Here is a 27,906-nt window from a genome sequence, read left to right as displayed (position 1 = left end):
CTTAGATTCAGGGCAAATTTTTGTACTAAAGTCTCTACAATGTAATAATATCATAGAATTACATTTCAATATAATCATATTTCTAAAGATAGGTTTCAAAACACTTTAAATAACATAAGAGTGACCGGGACTTCCCTGGTGGTGCAGTGGTTAAGAATCCGCCTGCCAATGCAGTGGACACGGGTTCAAGCCCTGGTCTGGGGGGATCCCACGTGCCGCCGGGCGGCTGAGCTCTTGCGCCACAACTACTGAAGCCCACGTGACTGGAGCCCATGCTCCGCAACAAGGAGGGGCCACCGCAATGAGGCCCACTCACTGCAATGAAGAGTGGCCCCCCACTCGCCACAACTGGAGAAAGCCCATGCACAGCAATGAAGACCCAATGCAGCCAAAAATAAATAAATAAATAAATTTTTTAAAAAGTACGAATGACCAATAAGCATATGAAAAGATGCCCGGCATCCCTAGTCATCAGGAAAGTTTTTTTATTTTTTTAAATTTTTATTTATTTTTGGCTGCATTGGGTCTCCATTGCTGCACGCGGGCTTTCTCTAGTTGCAGCGAGCGGGGGCTACTCTTCGTTGCGGTTGCTCGGGCTTCTCATTGCGGTGGCTTCTCTTGTTGCGGAGCTCAGGCTCTAGGCGTGGGCTTCAGTCGTTGTGGCACGTGGGCTCAGTAGCTGTGGCTCACGGACTTAGCTGCTCTGCGGCATGTGGGATCTTCCCAGACCAGGGCTCGAACCCACGTCCCCTGCGTTGGCAGACGGATTCTTAACCACTGCACCACCAGGGAAGTCCCAGGTAAGTTTTTCAAACACTGATTCTATTAAGTGTTGGCAAGAACAGCTAGAATTCTCATACACTGCTGATGGGAATGCAAAATGGCACAGCAACTTTGGAAAACACTTCAGCAGTTTCTTGCATAGTTAAACTATACACTTATAACCCAGCCAACCCACTCCTAGGTATTTACCCAAGAGAACTGAAAACATATATACATATAAAGACATATATGAATGTTCATAGCAGCATTATTCATAATTCATAAATTCATAAAAACTGGTAACAACCTAAATGTCTATCAACTGATGAATGGACAAATAAAATATCATATAGCCATACAAGGGAATACTACTCAGCAATAAAAAGGAACAAACTACTGATTCATGCTGCAACATGGATGAAACTCAAAAGCATTATTCTGAGTGAAAGAAGCCAGACTCAAAAAGCTACACACTTGTTCCAAGTATCTGACCTTCCAAAATCAGATGAGTAGTTATCTGGGGCAGGGAGGAGGGGAGAGGGTTGACTACAAATTGGCACAAGGGAATTTTGGGGGGATGCTGGAAGTATCTTGATTGTAGTGGTGATTACACAACTGTATACAAAATGCTAAAACTCATCAAAATGTACAGTTAAGATGGGTGAATTTTATTGTATGCAAATTATGCCTTAATAAAGCTGTTATAAAATTTTAAAACATATATATGCATAGAAAATGATTCCATACTTATCTCTTGTGGTGGGATTTGGGTGCTTTTTATTTTCTTCTCTTTCCTTATCTAAATTTTGTAAAATTTCCACAATGGAGTATTTGTGTAGAGAGAGAAAAACACCAACAATAAAATGCCAGAAACATAAATAATTGGCTTGTTCAACAAGAAGTCTATTGCTGATTCCACATTGTTTGCTTGCAGTGAAGCCCATTTGGGTCACCTCCTTCTCATCTATCTTTCCTCAGTGGCACTTCTGAGGGGTGAGCTGAGGAAACAGATGCAAAAAGGTACACAGCTTAACAGCAATGCTTTGTCCATCCAGCTCTCAGTTTGGCTGTCACCTGGATTTTTGGATGAATACACAGAAGACTAATGATAGGGGGGCTGTCATCCTAGTTGCCAACTCTGTCCTCCATTCCAACCTAAGTCAACTCATGTGTCCTCCAGGCCCCAAGAGAAAGTCCTCGGCAGAGGGCTGGGCAGATTATGGTTTTCGGGGTCCAGGCCGGGCATCTGCCTCCAGCTCACGTTGGTCTGTTGAATGCTGCATGGTCTTGGTCAAGTCAAGAGGCCATTCCTCAGTGCAGACCCACGATTAGAATGATCGCTCATGCTGCAAACGGCAGGACAGGATGCGGAGTCCCTTCAGGAGCTTCGCTGGGGTGGGGACGCTCAGGGTCAACAGGCCTCTGGCCCTTTTCCCCTATCACACATCCAGTTCATTTCCAAACGTGCTGCCTATGAAAGGGCAGTCACCTTAGGCGACCCAACCAGCTTATAGGCAAAGGATGGCACATGGGGTGAAATCCATATTGCTTGCCCTTGTGTGCCTTGGGGTAACCGGGCAAGGCCCCTGACAGGGCCCATGTGTTTGTTGGGTCACAGGATTCCAGCCAGGATAATAAACCTACACTTATAAAAATACCTTCGTAAAATATGACCTCATGGAGGGAGCATACAATTTTCTAGCTACTCTAGTCAAGAAGTAAAGCCCAACAGAAGCTCAGAGCAGATGGGGTGGGCACAGGGGAATGAGACAAATCATAGCTTTCCTTGAGCCTCGGCTTCATCACCCATAAATGCCGAGTTGGGAAAGATCCTGGGTCCAACCTGCGGCATCTGTCCTCAGGGCTCACACACACCCTATTTTCAGGAGCTACTTCCAATATCTTGAAACTCCACACATTATTCACAATAGTCAAAATGAGGAAGCAACCCAAATGTCCATCGTTGGATGAATGGATGACCGGCATATACATATAATGGAATATTATCCAGCCTTTGAGAGGAAGGAAATTATGCACCTACTACGATACGGATGAACCTTGAAGACATTACGCTAAGTGAAACAAGCCGATCACAAAAGAACAAATCCTGTATGATTTCACCTGCATGAGGTACCTAGGGTAATCACATTCACTGAGACAAAGTAGAATGGTGGTTACCAGGGGCAGGGAGGAATGGGGAGTTATTTAATGGGTACAGAATTGCAGTTTGGGAAACTGCAGTTTCCAGTTTCTGGAAACGGATAGTGGTGATGGTTACACAGCAATGCAAAGGCACTTAACGCCACTGAACTGTACACTTAAAAATGGTCACATGGTAACTTTTATGTTGTATATATTTTGCCACATACACAAAAAACCAGACATTCCACAGGAACCCACAAGGCCTCACCCCTCATGAAAGCATCAAGTCATGCCTGATTCAAATCAAATCTGAACCAGCTGGCATAGCCTTTGACAGATTTTTTTTAAAAGAAATAACAGTAACAGCAAATATATGAATTATGGCCTAGTGCAGGCTTTTTTTGTTTTGGCAGGCCCAATCTTTCAAAGCATGGCATCTTTGGGGGGAAGTAAAACAAAGGGGCCTTGATAGAAGTTTGGCTGGGGTGAGTGTCCTGGTCTCCCCCCAGCTGTAAAGGCTGTGATTTTGTGGTTGGGGAGACCATGCTAAGGGAGAAACACACACCAGAGGAGAGACCAGACAGTGTCTCCCAACAGATTCCCCCCTGCCACAGGGACAAGCATTTGGGTTTAAGAGGGCCCTTTCTCTGGTCTATTTTTAGAGGCTGGAGTCAGAGTTCTTTACAGCAAGCAGCCAGGAATCCTCTGGCCTATGTGACACAGAACACTGATACAGCACCAGAAATGGGGCCCACACATGCACTACCTAATGAGGGACAGGATGGCACACCCTTTCCTAAGACCCACATCCATCACTCCCAGACACCTTGACCAGGGTGGGGTCATGACGGATCTTGGCAGCCTGCTCAGTACATGGGTCATAGAGAGCATACACAGAACAGCTCAGGCCAGATAGTACAAGAGTAAATACAATAGACTGTCATTTCCCAGACCAGGAGCTTGAGGGTGGGGATTCTGGTTCTGTGAGCATTCTGGTTCACCATCAGGCAAAAAGTCTTTGTGGGAATTTCCGGCTCTCCTCCCCAATCCACCTTCCTTGAAAAGAAGGAAGGGGCGTGGGAAGAAACCAGAAGACAAATTCTAACCCAAACCCTGCCCCTCTGTGGCTCACATGGTCCCTTTGAGCCTCAGTTACTTTGTAAAACAGCAACATCTCCTTCAGCCTCATTTGTATGGATCAGATGAGACAGTGTCTGGTGACATGCTTGGAGAACACACTGTACAGTGGCTTAGGAATTTTCTTCTGCCCCTACATCTAGTACTTAGAATGGAGTAAATAGGGTTAAGTCTTAAGTCATCGTGTGTCGATTAAGGAGACTACTGGAGCCTCAGAGTCACATTCTCTGCCCTGGAAATGTTTCTTTTTTATTCACTAAAATTCTGGCAGCAGTGCGTTTTCTATAGAGATGAGGGGGAAATACCCAGTTAACTGCAGATTACTGGAGCCGTGCAAGGATCACAAGGTGATCCCAATTCCTCCCACCTCCTGGAGAGAAGCCTCTCTCTTCAAGGTGATGCAGATATGCTGGGTGAGAGCCAGAGCAAACAAGGGATGGTGCCCATCCCTTTTTAGGGCACACAAGTTATCCATGCCAGGGAGAGGTTTAGTGTTTGTCATCCCAGAGGCCCCAGAAGACACCATAGCTTTGGTTGGCCAACTTCTCCCCTGCAATCCCCTGGAAGGAGCAGGGGAAAAGGCCTTGGGGAAGGCTTATACTAGCAGCTCCAGTGAGCAGATGTGTTTCGGAAGGCTGAAACTGGGTGCTATGCCCTCCCTTCCTCCTGTCCATGAATAAATAAACTGATGCTTCTTGTGGCCTTGCAGCTGCCTGTCGCACTGTGAGCTCTCACCTGGGCCGCCGTGATGGCGGTGGGCCCTATGGGTAGAGGAGGGAGGACAGAGACCCACCCTTCTCTGGGCTCAGACCCAGAGTGCCTGAAACTGATGCAGGCTCCCCAGGGCTAGTTCCACAGCTGCTCAGACATGACGTCCTGTAAATGGTACTTTGGGGAGAAGAGAATGGCCCTGGACACTTCCTGGAACAAACAAGACAAACCTACACAGAACACACTATGTTCTGGGAAGGGATCAGGGGAGTGGCTTCAATCATACATACAGGACACCAGGACGTGGACACCAAGCATCCGATGGACTGGCCAGCCTTGCTTTTCGCTTCTTCCCAGCTGCCTAATTAGGATTTACACTTTTCACTGTGTTCACCTTCCGGGGGTCCTTCTGGAGACAGCTGGAGATGGTCAAAACCATCAGGCACTGGAGGCACACAGACTCCTGCAGGGTTTCCAGCTGAGACTGGGCTAACCGCATCTCTTCTAGCCTCAGTTTCACGTCTTCAGAAGGGGGATGAAAAACCCCTATTCTGAAAGCGTTTTGAGAATTCAGTGAGATGATGCCGGTGGCTTCTACCACACAGAAGGGTTTTCGGGGAACAAGGCTCCTCTCCCCTTACCCTCCTTTGCCTCTGTCTGTGGGGGGAGGTGGCAAAGAAGATTCCACTAGCAACTAACTGCTCACTGCCTTGTATTTGAGAGGGAGGCACATGGTACCCTCTGCAAACACCACACAAGGCCGCTAGCATGCCTGGGTGTCACGTGTCCAGCCGGGGCCCTCGGGTTCAGGGGCCGGCCCTCCATGTCCCACTCAAACGCCCCAGGCTGGTATGGTGAGGGGTGTATGGGAAAAGCCGGGACCCTCGGCGGCCAAGCCAGGGGGGGCCACGTGGCCACTGTGCAGCTGGAGGCGGCCGGGCCTGGGGGCCCCGCTGCTCCAGCCCGACTCGGAGGTTAGGCCCGAGTCGCTGGGCTGCACCTCCACGAAGACCTGCGTGCGCAGGAGCCCGCTGGGACGCCTCCCGGTGGCTCCCCCACGGCGGCAGGCAGAGCTGGGCGCGGAAGGCGGCCTGGAAGCCGCGGCGGAAGTTCTCGTTGAAGTAGCCGTAGATGATGGGGTTGGCGCTGCTGTTGAAGAAGGCCAGCCAGTGGGCTAAGGGGAAGGCGTAGACGGTGACCAGGTGCAGCTGCGGCTCGCTCAGCTGCCCGTAGTCGATGAGCAGCAGCAGGGCCCAGAGAGGCAGCCAGGACAGCGTGAAGAACAGCGCCACCATGACCAGCATGTGCACCACCCGGGCCCTGCGCCGGGCGCCGCGGCCGCCCTCCCCGGCCGCCTCCTCGCCGGTGCGCGCGGGCCCCGGGGCCTTGCACAGCTTGCGGGCGATGCGCGCGTACATGACCACGATCAGCGCCAGCGGCGCCAGGTAGATGTGCGAGAAGAGCACGGCCGTGTAGACCCTGCGCATGCCCTTCTCGGGCCAGGCCTCCCAGCACGAGTAGAGCGGGTAAGAGCGGTTGCGGGCGTCCACCATGAAGTGGTGCTCCTCGCGCGTGACGGTCAGCGTGACGGCCGAGGGGCACATGATGAGCAGGGCCAGGGCCCAGATGACCGCGATGGTGACCAGCGCCTTCCGCAGGGTCAGCTTCTCGCGGAAAGGGTGCACGATGCAGCGAAACCTGCGGCGACGGAGGAAAGAGAAGCGGGGGTCTGGGCGGGTCCCAGGGGTCCCAGTGGCCCCACGGATGAGAGCCATCCCCGATTGAGGGCGGAGGGCTGGGAGCGGGGTAGGGGCACTCCACCTTCGACCTTGCACCTTAGGTGGCATCAAAGAAGGCTCAGATGTTAATTAAGTTCGTTTGCAAGCAAACTGGTTTCTCACCTGTTGGGGAGTCAGCTCCTCGGCTGAGTAGCCACGCAACAAAGGCAAAAGGAGGGTTTTACAAGAGCTGAATCCTGTTTGTGCACTTCGGGGGATAAACATTAGCTGGCAGGTGTAAGGTCGGATCTTAACAAAGGGCACCGCGAAACAGGAAAGCTTCAAGTGAGCTTTATTAGGGAGCGATCCAGGGCGAGGTTCACTGGTCCGAGAGAAAGGGGCCAGAGAAGTCGCACCCGGGCGAGGGTTGGGCAAGATTTTATAGGGGAAGAAGGGAAAGGGGTGTGGTGAATCTGGGAAGGCGCAGGGTATTCCTTATTTGGTGGTCTTTTCGGGTATCCTGGGGGGCCGTTAGTCCCGCCCCTCGAAAGGCGGGAAGGCTGGGCCGGGTGCAAAGTCCCCAGGTCAGTTTCTGGAACTGGGTGGTCCGGAGAGTTTCGGTCTGATGCAACCTGTGAATCTGATTGTGTTCCCCTGCCTCGGGCCAGTTGGCCTTACACCCCGACATCTTTGGTGTAATGGGGCGGCGTTCTGATCTCTGGCTACTTCATGCTGAATGGGGGCGTCGAAAAGGGAGTCGGGCGACCAGAGGTCCGAGGCTTAGGGGAGACCAGTGGGGGGTTCTGTAGGAAGCAAGTTGTAAGGGCCGAGGAGCATTTGGTTTGTGGCCACCCGAGAGACTTCCTCCACGCGCCTGCGAAGGAACCTAAGAAAACAGGGAGCGAGCATGCTACAAAGAGGGTGCGGTCCGGGTTTGAAAGAGGGGTGTCAAAGAGTCTCTCTCTTGGTGGTTTGAAGGCTTCTATGACATGAGGGCAGGAATGGGATGGAAAACCCCCGGTGCCAGAGATGGGCAGGAGGGAAGCCGGGTTCAGGTGAGGGGAGAGATCAAGAGAAATAGCTGGGTTTTCAATGAACAGTAGGTGGAACTCCTGGATGCGGGAGGGGCCCAGGAGGGAGAGAGACTTGTGGCCTAGGAGGTCGACCAGCCGGTGGGAGGAAAACACGGTTAGTGAGTGGGTGGGCCAGAGTCAGTTTGAGTTTGTTTGGTCAGTTCAGCTGCTGCTGCTAGGGCCCAAAGGCATGGTTGCCATCCCCGAATGGTTGGGTCTAGCTGTTTGGAGAGGTAAGCCACGGGGCGGTAGGAAGGCCCTACAGGCTGGGCAAGGAGTCCAGTGGCTATTCACAGGTTGCAGAGCTATAAGTCCGCACATTCTGTCCTTGAGTAGGCCGATCGGGTAGGTGTATCAGAGAAAACAATTTTTAGCTGTTTATGGCTTCTCCAGAAAATCTTGGGGGTTCAGGTGTAGAGTCTACATGACAGGTTGTCCCTATGTCACCTTGGCCAGCGTCCTTCCAACAGTGCCTCCACAGAATTAGGACAGACCTGCACCATTTCCTCATTAGGATGTCTCAGCAGTGATTATTATTACACCCTTAATTTACATCTGAGGAAACTGGGATTCAGAGGTGATAAGTAACTGGCTCAAGGTCACACAGCTAGCAAGTAGCAAGGACCAGCCTTGCGCCCAGATTTGTGTTGCTCTGCTGTGCCGTATAAACCTGCAGCCGAAAACCCTCACTGTGCATTAGGCTCTCCTGAAGCATTTAAAAAAATACCTGTGCCCAGTTCTCCTGGTCGAGGATGCCAATCTGATTAGTCTAAGGAAGTCATGGGGCAGTTTAGGAGCTGAACCTAGACTAGAACACAGGCCTAGAGCTGACTCCCAGCCATGTTGCTCTTTCTACTTCAGCAAACTGTGTCCTGCTCTCCCGACTCCCCACCCTTTCCCCGGCCTGACAACACTTTCTACTTTCCCCACAGCCAGTCTCAAGACTTGTTTTCTCAACCTACCTGACTCTGGCCTACTGGTCTCATAGCATCACATACTTAAGGAATTGCCAGAGAACAAATAATTCTTAAAGCACGTAGTACTGGCTGTAAGTGCAATAGCACTTAATGGATGGAGGGGAATCCTGGGGCAGACCAGGAAGGCTTCCTGGAGGAGATAGGAACTTGAAGAATAGTCCAAACACTACTGGGAGACACTGCACACTCACCTATCGTTAACGATGACAACAAAATGAAGATCAGTGAAGGAGGACTTCCCCCACCACCAGTGGCCTTGCAGACAGGAACCCAGTTCTATCTCCCCAGCTGCCTACTTCACTGGGTCACAAAAGACTGGGTTTGATGAGGGCCAAAGTGGTGAGAGGATGAAGACACTAGATTCTAGAAAGGGTGGAGCCAGTAGGTGCCCATGTTGGGAAGCAGACAAGGAGGAGGGTGTGGGTGTAAGGAAGAAATAGAATAATATTAACAGCTGACATTTGGTCTCTGTGCCAGGTGGTGTGTATCAGCTTTACAAACAGAAGTTCACTGAAGCCTCCCAGCCACCCTGTAGGATATTTACCATTTTACAGATGAGAAGACTGAGACTCAGAGCAGTTAATTGACTTAACCAAGGTCATGCAGCTAGGCAGCCCTCCAGCTTACCTGCCCTGGGGGAAGTGCCCTGGGGGAAGTGCCTGGAGTGAACCCTTATTGAAAGGGCTCACTGAGATGGAGGATGGAGAGGAGGACCTACTGCAGTTGGGTCGGATGTGTTGCCTGCAACGAAAGCCTCCTTGGTCCCTGGCTCCATTCCATTAGCAGACCCACGCTTATCAGAGAATCTGATGGAATCTGAGGCGGAAAGACCAGAAGTAGCTGGACATAGTGGAGATGGGGAATCAGGGACCTGCAAGGAGGCCTGCTGCTCAGGAAACAAGGACTGCCCCCAAGCTCCTCTTAGGGCCCAGGAATCCCTCTTAAACCTCCTCAGGAGCTGCCTCCGGGCCTTCCAGAAGGAGGTGGCAGTGTCCTCTGCAGTCCCCCAAGTCTAGAAGGCAGCCAGCCCCACAACCCTTGCCTCTGTGGCTCAGGATTCAGCCCCACCGACCACAGAGCAGCCCCGGCCTCCTGGCAGGCCCAGAAGTGGAGACAGCAGCTTGGCCTAGTGCCAGGCCCGGGATAACCAGACAGGAACCTTCTCACCTTTCCACGGCAATGGCCACCAGTGTGAAAACAGAAGCTGACACGGACATGCCCTGCACCAAGCCGCTCATCTTGCATGTGGCATTGTCGAAGGGCCACCCTGCAATGACAGAAGCCACCAGAGTGAGAGATGCCTCATTCGCAGAGAGCCAGAGACCTCCAGCCATCGGGGCCAGTCTCCTCTGGCTTGCATCTTTCCTCCATGTCCTGCCAGGTCGTCATCCTGCCTCTGCTTACACACTTCCAGGAGTGAGGAACTGAGCAGCCAATACCACCGTGGACAGTTCTATTAGAGACAGTCTTTATACTGACCAGCGATTTCTCTCCATGAACTTTAGATCCATCCAGCCCTGCCTGGCTTTCTGCTCCCATAGCCCTGTTCCAGGTTCTAGGCCAGTGGTTCTCAGCCCTGGCTGCTCACTAGAATCAACGGAGAACTTGGAAAAGGACCAGTGCCCAGGCTCACACCAGACAACCGTATTTTCCAAATCTACCCAGGAGATTTGAGTGGCAGTCAAAGTTGAGAACCACTAGGACAGATCAAGCCTGACTGTCAGGCAGGGGGAGGTATAAGCAGCTCTAGCCCCTCCTACCTGATGTCCTCACTCTGATCCCCAAGCTTCTGCTTTCTCATGAGATCTGGGTCCCACCTGCTCTCAGGACTAGTAGCCAGGTCCACATCTTGGCTACCTGAGGCCGTGTGTTGGTAACTGCTTAGTGTTTCTGCCCCTCTAGGCCTGGGGGCAGGGCGGGGGGGCCCACCTTGTTCTTGTCTGCTATGCCTGCAGACAGGAGTCATCTTCCAAGGCTGGGGTCTTCTTTCACCAGCGGCCTCCCCCATGTTGATTTTCTTCCTGCACACTTACTAGATGCCGAGCACTGGCTCACTCAATCCTCACAGCAGCCCCATTATTCTCTCCTTTTTACAGATGTGAAACTGAGGGGGAGACTAATCGACTTACAGTCTCTTTGTCCCTAAATCACTATGGATTAGTGGTGAGTTTGGTCTGGGTGCCAGGGAGTTTAAATGTCATGGAAAGTCAAGATCGCTGTAGACAGCAGCCTGATAGACATGAAAAAAATGTTCAAACCTCATTCATAATTTAAAAAATGCAAATGGTATTTGCTGTGGAGAAATAGGAGCTCTCAGACATCGGTGGTGGGAATGAAAACCGATACAGTCCTTCTGGAGGGGAACTAGGCGATGCCTAACCTCTGCACTTATCTTTTGATCTGACAATCTCACTCTATCCTGAATATACACCTCTGATGACACAAAATACATATGCACAGAGTTATTCATTGTAGCATTGTTGTAATTGCAAAATATCAGAAACAATCTAAATGCCCATATAAAGAAGTTGTTGAATAAACTATGGTACATCCACACAGAAGAGTATCATACAGCTGTAAAAAAGAATAAGGAAGACCTCTATGAACTGATATGAAGAGGTTTTCAAAATATACTGCTAAATGCAAAAAGCACAGTGCAAAGAGTATCTATAGTATATTACCCTTCATGTAAGAAAGAAGGGGATATAGGAAAATATACACTTATCTGCTTATTTGTACAAAGGAAGTATAGGAAGGTAGATCAGAAAATAACGAGATTGGCTACCTATACAGGGAGGCGGTAAGAATGAGGAAGAATGGGTACTAGAGATGACAGAGGAGTGACCCTTCTCCGAGTATATCTTTTTGTATGGATCTGACTCCTTAGAATTATGGCAATGTTTCACATCTTCAAAAAATAAGTTAATTAACATCAGGATGTGGGGGAAACCCAAAGTGGGACACAGACAATAACAAATGAACCTAAATGCATTACAAATGAATAAAATAACCACACTGAAGGGGAATGGGGAAGCAAGAAACTAACCTCGGTAACTTTGGAAAACAGTATTTTGACCGTATACTGTAAGATTACAAAAAGAACTATACACGTACACTACACTCTCATCAATAAATGTGTCTCTCACAAGGGTATGGGTTAGCAATACTGAATCTACCTTATGTGTATACCAAGATGGAACAAATAAGTAAATATATTGTGGATGAATAGAGTTAGATTTCTCACTGTTAGAGAAAGAAGTTACAGGTGAGGAAAAGAGGAAAGTTAAAATGATCCTGTAATATTAGATTGGAATCAGAGGCATAATAGTTTTCAATATACATACAGATGGATAGATATAGGAATAAAGATGCACATGTTAAGTATGTGTGTGTTAGCACACATATATTTCCTAGCTCTGTCCCTCGAGAGGGCCTAGAAGCAATGAAACCCCAGTGCCAACGATCACATCTAGTACCAAGGTCTTGGTTCCTAAATGTCATTCTCCAATATAAGGAACCAGACCTTCTTAGAGAAATTGTTGATTGATTCCAGGGCTGGAGCAGGGAACATGCAAGGTGAGCCTGGAACACTTTATGGTGCCAGAAAGTAAGGAGAGACTAAAAAAAATCCATGGTGGCATGTCAAAAGGACACAGGAGCCAAATTGAAAGAGCTCCCAATAGTCAAAACTGGGGGCAATTTAAGCAACAAAATAATGGTAAAACTGGGTTATAACCCATAGAGTAAAATAAATGTAGGGGGAATGATGTTAAGTAGAAGATCAACACTGAGGAAATATAACAGTAATAACTGTTGCAGGCAGGAACCATCCAATGGATGCTCTTAGTGAGTAAAAGTATAGTGAGAAACAAGGCATTTGCATAGTCTCAAAGTATCTCCCTATGAGATACTTATTAATTATAAAGGGAAAAATGGTAGCTTTATAATGGAAAAATCTGGCAGACACCACATTAACAAAGTGATCAACATCAACACCACCATTAATACGTATTGATAGTGCGTGCCTTATCAATATGTCTTCTGTAGTATTCTCATCAAATATGCATAAACTAAATCTAATTGTAAGAAAACATAAGGCAAACCCAAGTTTCTGGGGTTTCTGCAGAATAACTGATCAGTATTCTTCAAACACGTCAAGGTCAGGAAAGTCCAGAACCAAGGAACAGTCACAGGTTGGAGAAAACAAACGAACAAAAAACAGATACAATGTATGGCCCTCAGTTGGATCCTGGACTAGAAAAGGACTCCAGGGGACTCCTTTGTGGGGAAAGGAGTGAAATTCAAATAAAGTATGCAGATGAGTTAATAGTATTGTATCAATGCTAATTTCCAGGTTTCAATCATTATACTATGGTTATTTAGGATATTAACATTAAGGGCAGTTAGAATGGGCATCATCAGAAAATCTAACAAACAACAAATGCTGGAGAGGGTGTGGAGAAAAGGAAACCCTCATGCACTGTTGGTGGGAATGTAAATTGACACAGCCACTATGGAGAACAGTATGGAGGTTCCTTAAAAAACTAAAAATAGATCTACCATATGATCCAGCGATCCCACTACTGGGCATATACCCAGAGAAAGCCATAATTCAAAATGACACATGCACCCCAGGTCTTCCCTGGTGGAGCAGTGGTTAAGAATCCACCTGCTAATGCAGCGGACACGGGTTCAAGCCCTGGTCCGGGAAGATCCCACATGTCGGGGAGCAACTAAGCCCATGCGCCACAACTACTGAGCCTGCCCTCTAGAGCCCACGAGCCACAACTACTGAGCCCACATGCCACAACTACTGAAGCCTTCGTGCCTAGAGCCCGTACTCCTCAACAAGAGAAGCCACTGCAATGAGAAGCCCGCACACCACAAAGAAGAGTAGCCCCTGCTCACCGCAACTAGAGAAAACCGGTGTGAAGCAACGAAGACCCAACACAGCCAATAATTAATTAATTAATTATTTTTAAAAGGACACATGCACCCCAATGTTCATTGCAGCACTATTTACAATAGCCAGGTCATGGAAGCAACCTGTGTCCATCAACAGAGGAATGGATAAAGAAGATGTAGTACATATATACAATGGAATATTACTCAGCCATAAAAAGGAATGAAATTGGGTCATTTGTACAAACGTGGATGGACCTAGAGACTGTCATACAGAGTGAAGTAAGTCACAAAGAGAAAAACAAATATCGTATATTAATACATATATGTGGAATCTAGAAAAATGGTACAGATGATCCAGTTTGCAAGGCAGAAATAGAGACACAGATGTAGAAAACACAGGTATGGACACCAAGCAAGGAAAGCAGGGGGTGGGGGGCGGGTGGTGGGATGAATTGGGAGGTTGGGATTGACATATATACACTAATATGTATAAAATAGATAACTAATAAGAACCTGCTGTATAAAATATAAATAAAATAAATTTAAAAGAAATAAAAGCTTAATCTCCTCCAGAAAAAAGAAAATAATAATAACATTAAGGGAAGGTATGTGAAGAGTATACAGGAATACTCTACCATTTTTGCAACTTTTCAGCACATCTATCTAAAATTATTTCAAAATAGAAAGTAAAAGAAAGCAAAACAAAACACACCCAGATTCAAAAGGCTACATACTGTATGATTCCATTTATATAATATTCTTGCAAAGGCAAAACGATATTTTCTGTCCCTACAGGAAAACAGACCAATGGTGCCAGGGAGCAGAGGGAAGAAGCAACTACAAAGGAACAAGGGGCAGTTTTGGGGGACAATGAAGTTGTTCTATGTCTTGATTTTAACTACATGACTGTATATGTTTGTCAAAACTTGTGGAACTGTACATTAAAAAGGGTGGGTTTTTTGTATGTTAAATTATACCTTAACAAAATATTTAAATGTAAAACATGCACACATGTACGATGCACATTTTGTAAGAATGCATGCATATCACAAACATTACATTTAATAGAATGTTTGCCTGTCAGTGGGGGAGGGGGTTTGGAGTGGGGTAAGGGTACAGAAGGGAATGAATAAAGATACACAAGGGGCTTCCCAACACAGTGAAGTCACATAGTGCCAGGAACAGTGGATGCGAATAATTCAACTCTCTGCACCTGAATTCAAAAAAGCAGAAACAAAGACAAAGAAAGAAAAGCTATGTGAAGTTTTCTTTTCTTGCAGAAGATTCTATTAGAAACAACGTAAATACCCATCAAAAAGAGATTGGTTAAATAAATTGTAGTACATCTATACAATGGAATTCTAAACAGTTGTAAAAAAAGAATAAAAACCTCTTTCATTTATTAGTATGGAGTAACTCACTCTATGTGAGTTAATTTTAATGAATCCTATTTACAAATTACATTTTTAAGCAGGGAAAAAGTGAAGGTGCAGAACTGACTGGTTAGAAAGTTAGCATTTCCTTAATTTGCTTGTACTTACATAAAATATTTTTGGAAAGTGCTTGTACTTACACAAAGTATTTTGGGGAAGACATACAAGACACGGGCAGCATCGGTTCCCTCCCAGGAGAGAGCTGGAAGGCCAGAGCACAGAAGTGGAAGGAGCACTTTTCACTGGATACCTTTTTTTAGCTTTTGACCATTGAACCATGTGAATGTGTTGTCAATTTAAACAATTTTTTAAATTTACACATGTGAAAAGGACCGGCAGACACCACCTTAACCCACTAGTGACCTCACCATATCATTGTTAACTGGTGTGTGTGTGCGTGCGTGCGCCTGTATGTGTGTGCACCTCTGCACGTGTGTGCATGCATGTGTATGTTTGCCTATGTGTTTTGGGAAGAAGGATGCAGTTTCTGTTCAGCAGCCCTGAAAGAACCTGGGATTCAGCTGTGATTAAAGATCCCACCAGGCACAGCCGGTACAGCCGACGGGAAGCTGGCAGCCCCGGCTCCACTTTCTGGGTCCTGGAACCTACAGAAACATAGGCTGCTAGTCCCCCAGCCTCAAGTCCGCTAAGTCACTCCATATGGGGCTGTCCCTTTGAATCCTGAGTTCCTGGGAGCTCTGAGCTCAGAACCTGCAGGCACAGACCTCTAGGGGTCTCCACAGCTCTGGAAACTAGTCCTTCCCACCAGTTAGTCTGTGGAGGCTTATTCTGAAGTAAGAAAGGCAAATCACAGGAGAGAGAATAGATGACGGTAGGATCCTTCTGATATTTGCAGGATGATAGGCAGGAATTTAGTGGTCGGCTGGTCTAGTTCTGCTTGGATCCCTTCTACAAAATCCCTGCTAAACAGCCAGCCAGTCCCTACTTAGACACTCCCAGTGACAGGGAGCACAATACCTGTACGAGAGAACACTCTTTTGTTGGAAAACAACTCAAATAAGTTTTTAGGTCCTTATTCAGAGGAAACCTGCCTCCCTCCCGCTTCCTCCCGCTGGCTCTAGTTCTGCCCAAGGGAGCTACCTGGGAGAGTAGGATTGAACAGTGTAGTGGTTAGAAATATAGATGTGTGAATGCAGGACTTGACACTTAGCTGTGTAAACTACAGACCTGCCCCTTAATCACTCTGCGCATCCGTTTTCTCATCCATACATTGGGGGTAACGATAACGCATACTTCATTGGGTTGTTGTGAGGATTAGTTAAGATCATGCAGGAAGAGTAAATCACACAATGCCTGGAACATAGAAAATGATTAATTCATTACGTCTATTATTTCTAGTCGAATCCCTCAGCCACAAGGCTGTCCTGAGATTTTGAGACAATGGCATCTCGGCCAAGAGACCAGACCAGCCATGATTTCAGTGGTAGGGGTACTCCTGCTGCCTCTAGGGCTTCCACTCACCAGTGATGAGGTTGTCCACGAGGGTGGTGGGCATGCAGAAAATGCCCACCAGCAGGTCGCTGACGGCCAGGTTGAGGATAAACATGTTGGTGACGGTGCACATGTGCCGGTTCTTGAGCACAATGAAGCAGACCAGGGTGTTGCCCACCATGCAGAGGAGGAAGATGAGCGCGTAGGCCACAATGAACATGGCAGCCACCAGGGAGGAGTGCTGGTAGTAGGAGGAGAAGGTGAGGTTTGCAGCAGTGTTGGCCTCGGCATCACTCCCATTCTGGCATGGGGGCCGGCTGCTGTTGGAAGGCTGGGAGGGCTCCCCTAGGAGCAAAGGAGCACATGGGTCAGGACCCCAGGCGAAGAAGAGATGACTGACTTCTCACCGCTGGCGAGATCCTTCTGCGCTCCAAACCCTGCCCCTGCCCTAATACCCAGATCATGTACTCAACTCTAACTGCAATTGGATGCACTGATGCAAGACTTCTCCCCCACAGCCACTCAAACCCTGATCTCACACCTCCCACCCCGTCTTGTCCACCACTCATTTCATTTCCCAATGTTGGCTCTTCTCCATTTGCAGACAATCCCCCTCGGCCCCATCTAGCCTCCATCCTTCTCAGCCCTGCTCTCTGCCCCAGAGGCTGACTTCTCAGGACTACATTACATCAGGACTGTATGACCCAAGTTCCCTTGCGCTCTGGGCTGTTTGCTTGTTTGTTTGTTTGTTTACTGGTGTATAGTTGATTTACAATGTTGTGTTAGTTTCTGCTGTACAGCAAAGGGAGTCAGTTATACGTATACATATATCCACTCTTTTTTAGATTCTATTCCCTGCCCTCTGGTTTTTGACTGGGTTCAGCCAATGGGAGGCACTGAAGGAGCTTGAAGGAAGGGAGGAGAGAGAAGTCAGGGTATTCATCTCCTGACTCCATCCCTGCCTGGACCAGGTCTCCTGTGGGGCTGTCTTTATGGGCACAGCTCCTGCTGGGTGACTCCTCTCCCACGGCTCCAGCTCTCGCAGAGCCACAGTGACACCGTTCCCTCTCTGCACTGACCGCTTCCTGTGACTGCCAGTTGCTGGGTGAGTCACCATCCCATGCTGGTTCTCCTGCCTTCCACTACCCACTGTAAAGTCTCTCTATTAAACTCTCTTCTGTTAAATCCTTTCTGAGTGCACCACTTGTTTTCTTCTGGGATCCTAACTATTAGACCCTCAAAGTCTTTGCTATCCCTCATCATCATGTCCACAGAACTTTAGTTGGGGAAGGCAAGAAGGCCGTAGAGGGAGGGAGAGCAAAAGGGGACTCCGAACCAGGGCTGAGGATAAAAGAAAGCACACGTTAAATTCTCCGGAAGACCATCCAAAGCCAAGGCCACCACCCATCCTTTACCTCCTCCCATGGCGGTATCAGCTGCCTCATTTGCACAGCATTTAACAAAGCGCTTCCGTGTCTATTATTTGATCTAACCCTCCCCGTTACCCCGTGAGGTAAACAGGTTAGGTATTAGCCCTATTTGAAATGGGAGAACTGGGATCAGAGGGGTTCCCAGACTCGCTCAAGGGGACACAGGAGTCTGCAGCAGAGTTGGCCCTGCTCCGTGTGTCTCTAATTCATCCCAGGCTTCAGTGTGTGTCTCTCTAGACACGTATGGAAGGGAGCGGCTGAGTGTCCAACCACAGCTCTTCTGGGAAGTCACTAGTTATGGTGACTCATGATGTCGTCTTGTAAACTCTCCTCCTGCCTTCCTCTGGGACTGAATGTGGCCTGTTCCAGGAGATGAGGAGTCTTTAGGGGAATCTTCTGTTGCATCCAGAGCTCAGCCACTGGCTTGGAGGACGGCCAGAGGCTTGGGACCTGGAGGCTAGAAAGACCCTGGGGGAGCATAGGCCGATGACCTGGCACAGTGGGGACAACAGGGACCAGCAGGTACAGCGGGGCACTCAGGAGGGGGGTGGAGGGACTGCCGGTGGAGGGGGAGAAGCTGGAAGTTTTGGGTGCACAGTGAGAAGAGGAAAGGATATTCCCCTGCTTAGACCCTCCAGGTGCAGCCAGTTGTACCCAAACATCTTTATTTTAATATGTCAAACATGTACAAGAGAGAATGTAATAGTGAATATATACAAGAGTATATAGTTTAATGAACCATGACAAGAGAGAAGAGTATAAAGAACGCCCATGTATACATCATCCGCCTTCAACAATTACCACCTCAAGGCCAATTCTGTTTCATCCATACCCACACCTCTCTTTGGATTATTCTGGGGCACAATCACATCACTTCCTTTCATTCATAAATATTTCAGATTGTATCTCTAAAAATTAGGACTCAAGAAAAATCCATAACCCAGTATCATTATCACACCTAACAAAATCAACCATTATGTCAGAATATTATCAATTATCCAGCATTCAAAATTCCCTCATTGTTACAGAATTTTTTAAATAATTGGTTTGTTTGAGCGAGGATCCGAAAAAGGTTTCTGTTTCTATTCCGTATTATGTGGTGAACCACCCCGAAATCTCGTGACATGGCACTGTGGCTTAGGAATCTGAGCGGCCCTTCTGCAGGTCTCTCATGGGATCACTCATGCAGCTGTGGTCATCTGATGGCTCAGCTGGGGCTGGCAGGTCCAAGATAACCTCCCTCACATGGCTGGTGGTTGGTGCTATGGTGTCTTAGTTCTCCTCCATGTGGCCTCTCATCTTCCAAGAGGCTAGACTGGGCTTTTTTTTTTTTTTTTTTTTTTTTTGGTGATACGCGGGCCTCTCACTGTTGTGGCCTCTCCCATTGCGGAGCACAGGCTCCGGACGCGCAGGCTCAGCGGCCATGGCTCACGGGCCCAGGTGCTCCGCGGCATGTGGGATCTTCCCGGACCGGGGCACGAACCCGTGTCCCCTGCATCGGCAGGCGGACTCTCAACCACTGCGCCACCGGGGAAGCCCTAGGTGGTCTCTTTCTTAACGCTAAGGTTGATCAGTGGGCTTAACTGATGTCAGCCTGATCCCTCCACTGTCAAGTTCCCCATTAGCTTTTCACCAATGTTTTCAGCAGGAGCCACTAACAATTATTGCCTAGACTCCTCATTGCATCTCGAATACAATCCAAACTCTTTACTGCATGGTCTGATTCCTATTGTCATCACTGGCCTCACCCCCTGCTACTCTCCCCTTTGCCCTTTGTGCTCTGGTCACCTCGTGATGCCTCCAACACATTCTTGCTCTTTCCAATCTCAATGCCTTTATCTCTTTCGATTCCCTCTGCCTCTTCCCCTCCTTTAGCTGTCAATTAAACATTGTCTTCTCAGAGAAGCCTGTACCCGATTACTCTATTTAATTTAGGTGCCCCATTATTATCTCTCACAGCATCCTGCTTATTTTCTTCAATCTGCCGATATTTTATTTGTTTCCAGGTTTATTGGTTTTTTCCTCCACCTTTGAAAGTCAGGTCCTGGAGAGCAGGGATCTTCACTCTTTCGTTGGTGGTCATATCCCCAGCATCTCGTCAGGGCCTGACAACTGTAAATGCTTTACTAAATGGTTGTTGAATGGATAAATATTTGTATGAGGAGAAAAAGGAAGGAAAGACAAACCCTGACATCAGGTGACAGGGTCCTGCTCAAGGCTGGCATTTCTGGTGTTGGAAGGCCTTCTCCAGGGTCCTCTGGAAAGAACCCCCCATCACAGAGTCTGCTGGGAGCCTCCCTAGATAGCTCACCCTTGATGAGCCTCAAAATCAACCCGCATGACTTGGGGAAATCTGTGGGTGTGGATGGGTAGAGGGAATTGCCAGAACCTGCCCAGCTAAACTCTAGTCTGCCTGTTTCCCCCACTGCCTTTCATTTGGCCCTGAGAAGTCTGGGAGCAACCCTGCCCATCCCTGGACCCTGAGCCTGAGCATCACTCTCTATACTTAGGCCAGTTTCTGGCATTTATTCTCAAGGAGGAAAAACTGCTTCCTATTCCTGGCAACTCCCCTGGCCTGTGGTGAGATGGGTTGGAGGCAGGCAGGACTCCCACCCGACCTGGGCCCCAAGCCAGCAGCCGGAGACCTCATTAACAACTGGCCTCGTCCTTCCTGGGGTCTGCCTGGTGCCTTTGTGGATACACTACAGCCTGTGAAAATTTCATCCGCTGAACCCAATTGAGCCATTCCTCTACTCGGGGAGCTTCCTGGAGGTCTCAGGGTATAATAATGGTTATCTCCAGGGCATTCTGATGATCTCAGAGATCAAGCTGTGAGCCACTGAAAGTTTGGGGCCAGAGAGAAGATGGGGGTGCACTGGTTCTCAGTGTGTGGTCCCCCGCCAGCAGCATCAGCTTTGCCAGGAACTTGCTAGAAATGCAGATTCTCAGGAATCACCCCCGATCTAGGGAACCAGAAACTCCAGGGAACCAGAAACCAGGTATCTCTGTTTTAACGCATCCTCCAGGTGATTCTGATGGACACTCCAGTCTGGGAACCACAGATAAAGGAGTTGGACCAAAGACCCTGAAGGTAGTGGATGCACACAGACTGGGAAATCCCGGCTCTCCTTCCTGGTGACTTCAGGCAATAGATGGAATATCTGTGTCCCCTCAAAATTCATATGCTATAACCTTTTCCCCAGTGTGATGGTATTTGGAAGTAGGGCCTTTGGGAGGTATAGTTGACCCTTGAACAACACATGGGGTGGTTAGGGGCTCGGACCCCTGTGCAGTCGAAAATCCGAATATAACTTTACAGTCAGCCCTCCGTATCTGTGGGTCCACATCCACGGATTCAACGAGCCACAGATCGTTCAGTACTGTAGTACACATCTACCAAAAAACAATATCTGGGTATAAGTGGACCAACGCAGTTCAGACCCGTGTTTTTCAAGGGTCAACTGTAATTACGTCATGAGGGAAAGCTCTCATGAATGGGATTAGCGCCTTTATAAAAGAGATCTCAGAGAGTTCCCTTGCCCCTTCCACCACCTAAGGACACAGGGAGCCCGTGTGTGAACTAAGAAGCGGGTCCTCACCAGACACTGGATTGGCCCCTTGATCTTGGACTTCCCAACCTCCAGAACTAAATTTCAGTTGTTTATAAACCACCCAGTCTATGGTATTTTGTTATAGCAGCCCAAGCTGACTAAGACATCTCCTCATCTATGTGGGAACTTATCGTTCTCATCTTTAAAGTGGAAACACACAATTCCTGGCTATGACCTCGGGTAAGTCATCACCCCTCTGGAAACCAAAGTCTTCACTGGCAAAATGGAGATAAGCTCACACTTACTGAAAAGAGTGAGATAACGTAAGAAGAGAACTCGGCGAAATATGGGACACATGGCACTCAACACGTGTTAGCCCAGCAGCAGCCCTACTGACAGCATTAAACTGCACAATGAATCTGAGCATGATATTTTTATAATACTTTTAGTGTGGGCCTCCCTGCAGAGCCTGAAAGATAAGTCAACACCAAAATGAAGTTCCTGAGCACAGAATCCGTCTGGGTACGCCTCTGAGTTCACAGCTCTCCCACTAATACCTTCATCGTTATAGCCACCTGCTTGTCTGTCCCGGTACCACCACCTAGGAGCTCAGCCCCAGACTAGAGACCTGGGTTCACCATTCAGCACCCACTTCCCAAAAGCCTCCTGGGTGAACACAGCCTGGGCCGTGAGCCACTGGGGACCCACAGAAGAACACAACACAACACAGTACAAATGACTAATGAACACATGAGACAAAGATGTTCTTTTGTAATCAAAGAAATGCAATTTTAAAAGAACACAGGGGTAAGCTTTCCATCAATCAGATTCACAGAGAGGAAAAGCGCTCAGTGACGCCAGAGGGTGGCTGTGCACTGCGGGGCGTCGGAGAGACACACATCCGCTCAGCCTTTGCAACTGGGGCACATCCATGCAGCACCCTGACACCAGACTCACACCCGGAGCCAGGCGTTCCACTTCTAGGGATTCACCTAAGGAATAGAACAAGTTCTGATGGTGTGAGGGAAAATACTGGCCAAGGTTGAAATGCTTACAAAATAGTATGTACACGCATTATAAACTGTATTCCGTATAAAAGTGTGTGTGTGTCATTCCAAACAAATGACAAAAAATAAACAAAAAAACGTTAACAGTGTATATTCACAGCGGGTGTTTCAAGCGACTCTTATTTTCCTTTTCACTAAACTGAGTTTTAACCATTCTAATCAGTAGGAAACTGATAAATATGATTAAAATACTCACTACTTCAGTGGTTCGCAACTCTGACAGTGTCTCTGGCAGCATTTCTGGGGGCACGGAAAAGCAGAACCCACCTGGACTTCCAAGAAGCTTCTGTGTCCCGTGCTGGAGGGACACCAGCTAGCTTGCTCCTCTCCCCTCCTCTCTCCAGTGACCTTCCCCCGCATGGGCCACTTCCCCACAAGTCACCCACCACCAGGCAGTGTGAGCAGACATCCTCCCAGCCTCTGGCCTCCCTCAGCCATGGAGCTCCCAGGCCGGGCAGGCAGCTGTGGAGGCTTCCAGGGGCTCTGAGGACGCCGCTAGACTGGGGTTGGGCTGGGAGTGGGGTGAGGACTGCTGTCCTCTGCTGTCTCACTGGACAGCATACCACGTAGCCCAGGCCCAGGGTGGAAGGCCTGAGGGGAACTACTGCCCACTGACCCCAGCAGCTCTGCAGGAGGCTGGGCAGACTGCGGTTCTGTCTGCAAGCCCTCAGAGACCACCCAGATCCTATTTTTGGGCCAGCCACCCAAGAATACCTCCTTCTGCCCTCCAGTCAGTAATCCGGCCAGTCCGTGACCCTTTGCTCAATGAGACCTGGTAAGCACACAGCTTCTAGGCCAACTCTGAGGGACAGAAGGTTCTTCCTGTTGTTGAGTTGAGTTGTCTTACTGTAACTTGTCCCCACCTGCCCCAGTTCTGCTCCCTGAAGCCACACAGAACAAGAATGGGCACCTGTCCCCAAGGTCATCCCCCTCTCCCTGCCATTTTTCCCACCCTGAACATCTCAGTGTCTCTTCAGCAAGCAGGATTCTAGACCTATCTCACTGTCAATCCATTTTGATCTCCCCAGAAACTTTCCTCAAGATTACAAACCAGATCTCCCCTATTTGAAATGTATGCAATTGATTTTGGGGGGGACCTAAATTCAGGACTTTGCACTTCACTTCCATTTACATTTCACTTTCTTGGTTTTGATCCAGCATTCCAGAATGTTCAGAGACCCGTCATTTAAATCTTGAACTGTTGCCATGTGGGTGTCATGGCTCTTATCCACAGATTTGATGAGCATGCCTTTTATTTTCCCTCTAAATTACTTAATGTCATGTCAAGGTCAGAGTCCGAGGGACCTCTAAGTTGCATTAAAGTCTTAATGAAAGCCCCTCCGTCAGTCCTCCAGCCCCCTTCCCGCAACCCTCCATCAGTTCACAGGGCTCTCATGAGAGAACTTAGCAGGGTCCTGCTGAAATCTCGTAATTCATCTTTCTACCTCTTGGAAACCCAGTCTGAAAGAGGAAATGTGGTAGGTTTAGCCTGATCTGTTCTTGGTGAGCACTAATACGTTCCTAATGACCACTACATCATTTTCTTTCTTTTTGAAAAAGATTGTTTTGTTTTTATAAAAAAACAATGTGCTTTCTATAAAGCAGTTCGGAGCACGACAAAAGAAGAGAGTAAAATAAACATCCCTGAAATTTCACACCCAGAGATGACCCTCGTGGCCGACGCGTTTGTGATGCTCCCAGACACATCCCAAAGATTCTGGCCGGGTGGACAGTTCCCTGCACTTCCAGTGCCTCAACAAGCCTGCACCAGGGCTCTCTCTGGTTTGCTTTCTTTGAAGCCACAAACGGGAACAACCTAGACGTGTGGGAGTACAGCCAGGGGAGAGGAACAAACAGCAGTCGGCTCCCCGTCTTGCGTGGCGAAAATCTCAGGTGCATTCTGCACTTTTCTCAGAAGGCGACCAGAGAGAGAGAACCCTACTGGCCCATAGCTGAACCCAGCTCGTTCACATGCCTGGTTCTGGTCCTTGCCTTTTCTCCCTTTCCCATCTTAGTCTCCTGACCTCTGCTTCCAGGCATAAGCTCTCTTAGGGTATGCTTTCAGAAGCAGGAGCCCCCAAAGATGTTAGTGACCATCTCTTTGCAGATACTTTACATATACATCCAATAATAAGCCTATGTAATTTTGCATAAAGGGGATCATACTAAACATGTGTTCTAAAGCCTGCTTTTTAAAAAATTACTCACAGTAGGCAGTACATGTATTCTCGTGCCAGTAAATGAAATCCTAAACACAGTTCTTAATGTCTATACAGCATGCCGTTGCAGGTGTTCTCATCGTTTAATTTACTTAATTTATGGACATCTGGATGACTCCCGATTTTGCTGTGTGATGAGAATGCTTGGGCACATATCTTTGCAAGCGTACAGGATGGCAGCCTTTGAAGAAAATTCTTAGATGTGGGATTGCTTTATTGTCTCCTAAGTGTTCACTGTATGTTGGATCATTTATTCTGGAATTTTAATAGAGGTCAATATCAATCTGAGCAGTTTAGGGTTTTTTAAATCTACCTTTCCTTCCTTTCTGAAAATCAGGACATCTGCCCATCTTCAGTTTTCTGGCACTTCCTTCATTCCCTGTCATTTCCTCTAAGGCAATAATTACACCTGCAAATGGCTCCAGGTCCCTGGGATGTCATTTGTCTGGGCTTGGATTGTATGTGGCTTGACGCCTTATCCAATCACCTATCTTGGGCTTCAATTTCCTCCTTCCACCATTTGAAGTAAAATTGCCTGTGCCCTGCGCTGGCTGCTCTCCCTGGTGCGTAAAGGTTATGGGCACCACATGTCCAAGCCCTGAGCAGGTTCATTTGCTATCCTTACATAGACTTTGAAAGCTCTTTGCTCTGTCTTCACCAGTTTTCCTTGGCTTCCGTTCACTGACACTTCGGTTCTGCATTTCTCATTGTATCTTGTGTGTGTGCACTTTTCAACCCTAACTCACTGGAAAGCTACAACTGCAGCTGCACACGATGTTCTGTAAAACTCCCTTTTCTCTCTTGCCAGCAGTGTTTGCAATGCCTTGCTTGGCATTTCTGGGTTTTATTACCTCCTGGAGCAGCCTTCTTTTACAGGTATGATTTTGTTCAACACATCTTGTCTTATTTTACCCTCACAGCCACTCTGTGAAGCCAGCTGAATGTAAGTTTCTCCATTCAAGAGATGGGTAACCAGTAGCACGGAGAGGTTTAGGCAAAACCCCAAAGACACCCAGCAAGCCAGTGGACCAGCCCTCAGTCCTCCAGTTTCTTTGCCCAAATATGGTTTCCCTTCCTACACTGGCTGAGAGGGGCGTCTGGACCCCCACCTGTTAAGGCTGGAGGAAGCAGCCTTATGCCTGGGGTCCCTATCCCTTAAAGTCCTGGAGGTCAGGTCCATAGTTCCCTCTCCTTTCTCTCAGGGAGGGAAATTCTGCATTGAGATCTTGTGTAGAATTCCATCTCTGTGACTTTCCCTGCTGGAAGGGATGGCAATTACTCTAAAGCTAATAGGTAAGCTGTCCTCAGCCGGTTTCAAAGGATCCCCTGCCCATGCAGGAGGGAGCGTCCTATGCACACAGGGACAGAGGCTTCCAGGTTTTTTACCCCCTCCCTCTCTCTCTCAGTTTCTCACACATACATATTCACGCACACACACTACAGAGCCCTCTAGGTCTTTCTCTCTCTCCCTCTCTCAGTGTGTGTCTGTCTGTCACACACACACACATACACACAGTGTCACAGTGTTGGGCTCTGGACAGCCCCCGATGAGACCCCCCAGTCCCTTTCCTGTCTCTTGGCTCACTGCTCCTTAGTCGGTACCCACCCACCCCCAGCCCCAGCCCCGGGGTCACTCACCCTCCATGTTGCCCACTCCGGCCCGCTCTGGGACAGTCACCAACGGAGGGAGGCAGCGGGCCCCTGTGAGCCTGCAGGGGACAGCGGGTCTCCGGCGCTGGGCTGCTGGCACGCGCCCCTGCCTCTGCGCTTGGCGGTTCTGGTCCAGGGCCCGGCGGAAGCGCACGGAGGGGCGTGCGCTCGCAGGCCCCAGCCCTGCGCGGGGTCTCGCTCCCCTTGCCGCCCGGAGGCGGCCGGGCAGCGGCCGGGGCTGAAGGCTCCCGAGCAGCGCAGCTACCCTCCCGGCTCTGCTGACCGCGGCCCGTTGCCCGCTGCCCGCCCTCCCCGTCCAGAAGGAGGGGGCTCGCGCCGCGCCGTCGCCATGGCACCCGGCACACGTTTGCCTGAGCAGCGCCCCCTGCCCGCAGCATCCGTCCGAGCCTGGGCGCCCCGGGTCGCCTCCCAGATGTGACTCCCTCCGCAGGGACGGAGCACCCCTCCAAAGTAGAGGACAACCCACTGACCGCTGCAGCCCTGGCCGCGACATCCGATAACTCTGTGTCCCTCTCCCCGTGACTCCCATCCCAGCGCCACTCTTCATCCTCGTCTCACCCCAGCCTGACCCCCAGCCACCCAGTCTGGTGTCCAGGACCCCGAGGCCCTCCTGAAAAGGGGATGGAGGCAGCTGTGATACACAGGAGGGCAAGGAGAGCAGGGACAATGTGTCGGTAGATGACCACTGACTCTGGAATTAACTGGCCGGGGCTCACCAGATGTCTACCCTTGGGCAAGTGTCTTACCTGCACCTGAGCCTCAGTTTCTGCATTTGTGAAATGCCTTTTAGGGAAGTAAATGAGATGACGTCAAAGTTTCTGCCCAGCATGTAGTAGATGCCCAACAAATGGTCCGTTGAGCTGGGTAGGAGGCCATCTCCCTCCCACCATTCCAGCCCCTGTCAGGCACCACCATAGACTCTTGTCATATGAATGATGATCCCAGGTTCCAGGCAGATGGAAGAGAGTGAACGTCCCATTCTTCCCATTACTGGGGATTAGGGGTTTATTCTGGGGGTCTCTGGGCAAACGGTTCCCACCAGGCTTCTTCCTAGTCTCCCTTCTCCCTCTAGCCTGTCCTCTGCCCCAAATGGCTGGCAGAGTCTCAGGACTGGAAGGGCCTTAGAGGTCACTGAGTGTAACCCTGACCTGGGCAGGTGTCCCTATCTTAATGCCCAGCAGTGGGTTCTCTGCCTTCACATCACTCTCTTTTCCCCAGGACAGCCCTTCAGAGAGCTGGAGGGAGGGAGGGCACCCTCTCAAGTCTGCCCTTCTGCAGGTGAAACACCTGGGTTTCTTTGGGCTTTTTGCTTCCTGTGATTTGCCTCAGTTTCATCTGTAAAATGGGGATAATGTCTATCCCCTAGAGTTACTGTGAAGATGAAAGCAGTTCCTCTGTGTAAAGCTCTTGGAATAGTGCCTGGCTCAGAGTAAGAGCTCAATAAAAGTTAGTTATCGTATCATTCCTATCTTGAGTCCACCTTTCTGTGGAAGTCCTCGCAGTTCTTGAAGTCTCCCCGATAGGACCCAGAACTGCGACAAGTCACATCAAGCCCCCTTGATCAATGCAGAGTTCAGGACAAGGCTGCACAGTCCAGCACTGCCATTTACTGTATGTGTGACTTTGGGAAAGTTACATAACCTCTTTGTGCCCCAGTT

General features: G+C 48.9%; 1 protein-coding gene across 1 annotated transcript; it reads right to left on the bottom strand.

Annotated features, from left to right (window-relative positions):
- Positions 1-262: 262 nt before the first annotated feature.
- On the bottom strand, positions 263-26,487 carry NPFFR1 (neuropeptide FF receptor 1). The gene is given in 5 exon segments (XM_060286578.1): positions 263-5,792; positions 5,794-6,450; positions 9,688-9,787; positions 16,341-16,655; positions 26,216-26,487. Coding segments are annotated over 5 exon segments (1,287 nt in total). The 5' UTR covers positions 26,223-26,487; the 3' UTR covers positions 263-5,584.
- Between the last annotated feature and the right edge of the window lie 1,419 nt (positions 26,488-27,906).

This window comes from Globicephala melas, chromosome 16 (assembly GCF_963455315.2).
Source record: "Globicephala melas chromosome 16, mGloMel1.2, whole genome shotgun sequence".
NCBI lineage: Eukaryota > Metazoa > Chordata > Mammalia > Artiodactyla > Delphinidae > Globicephala > Globicephala melas.
This window is presented reverse-complemented; position numbering and strand designations above follow the sequence as displayed.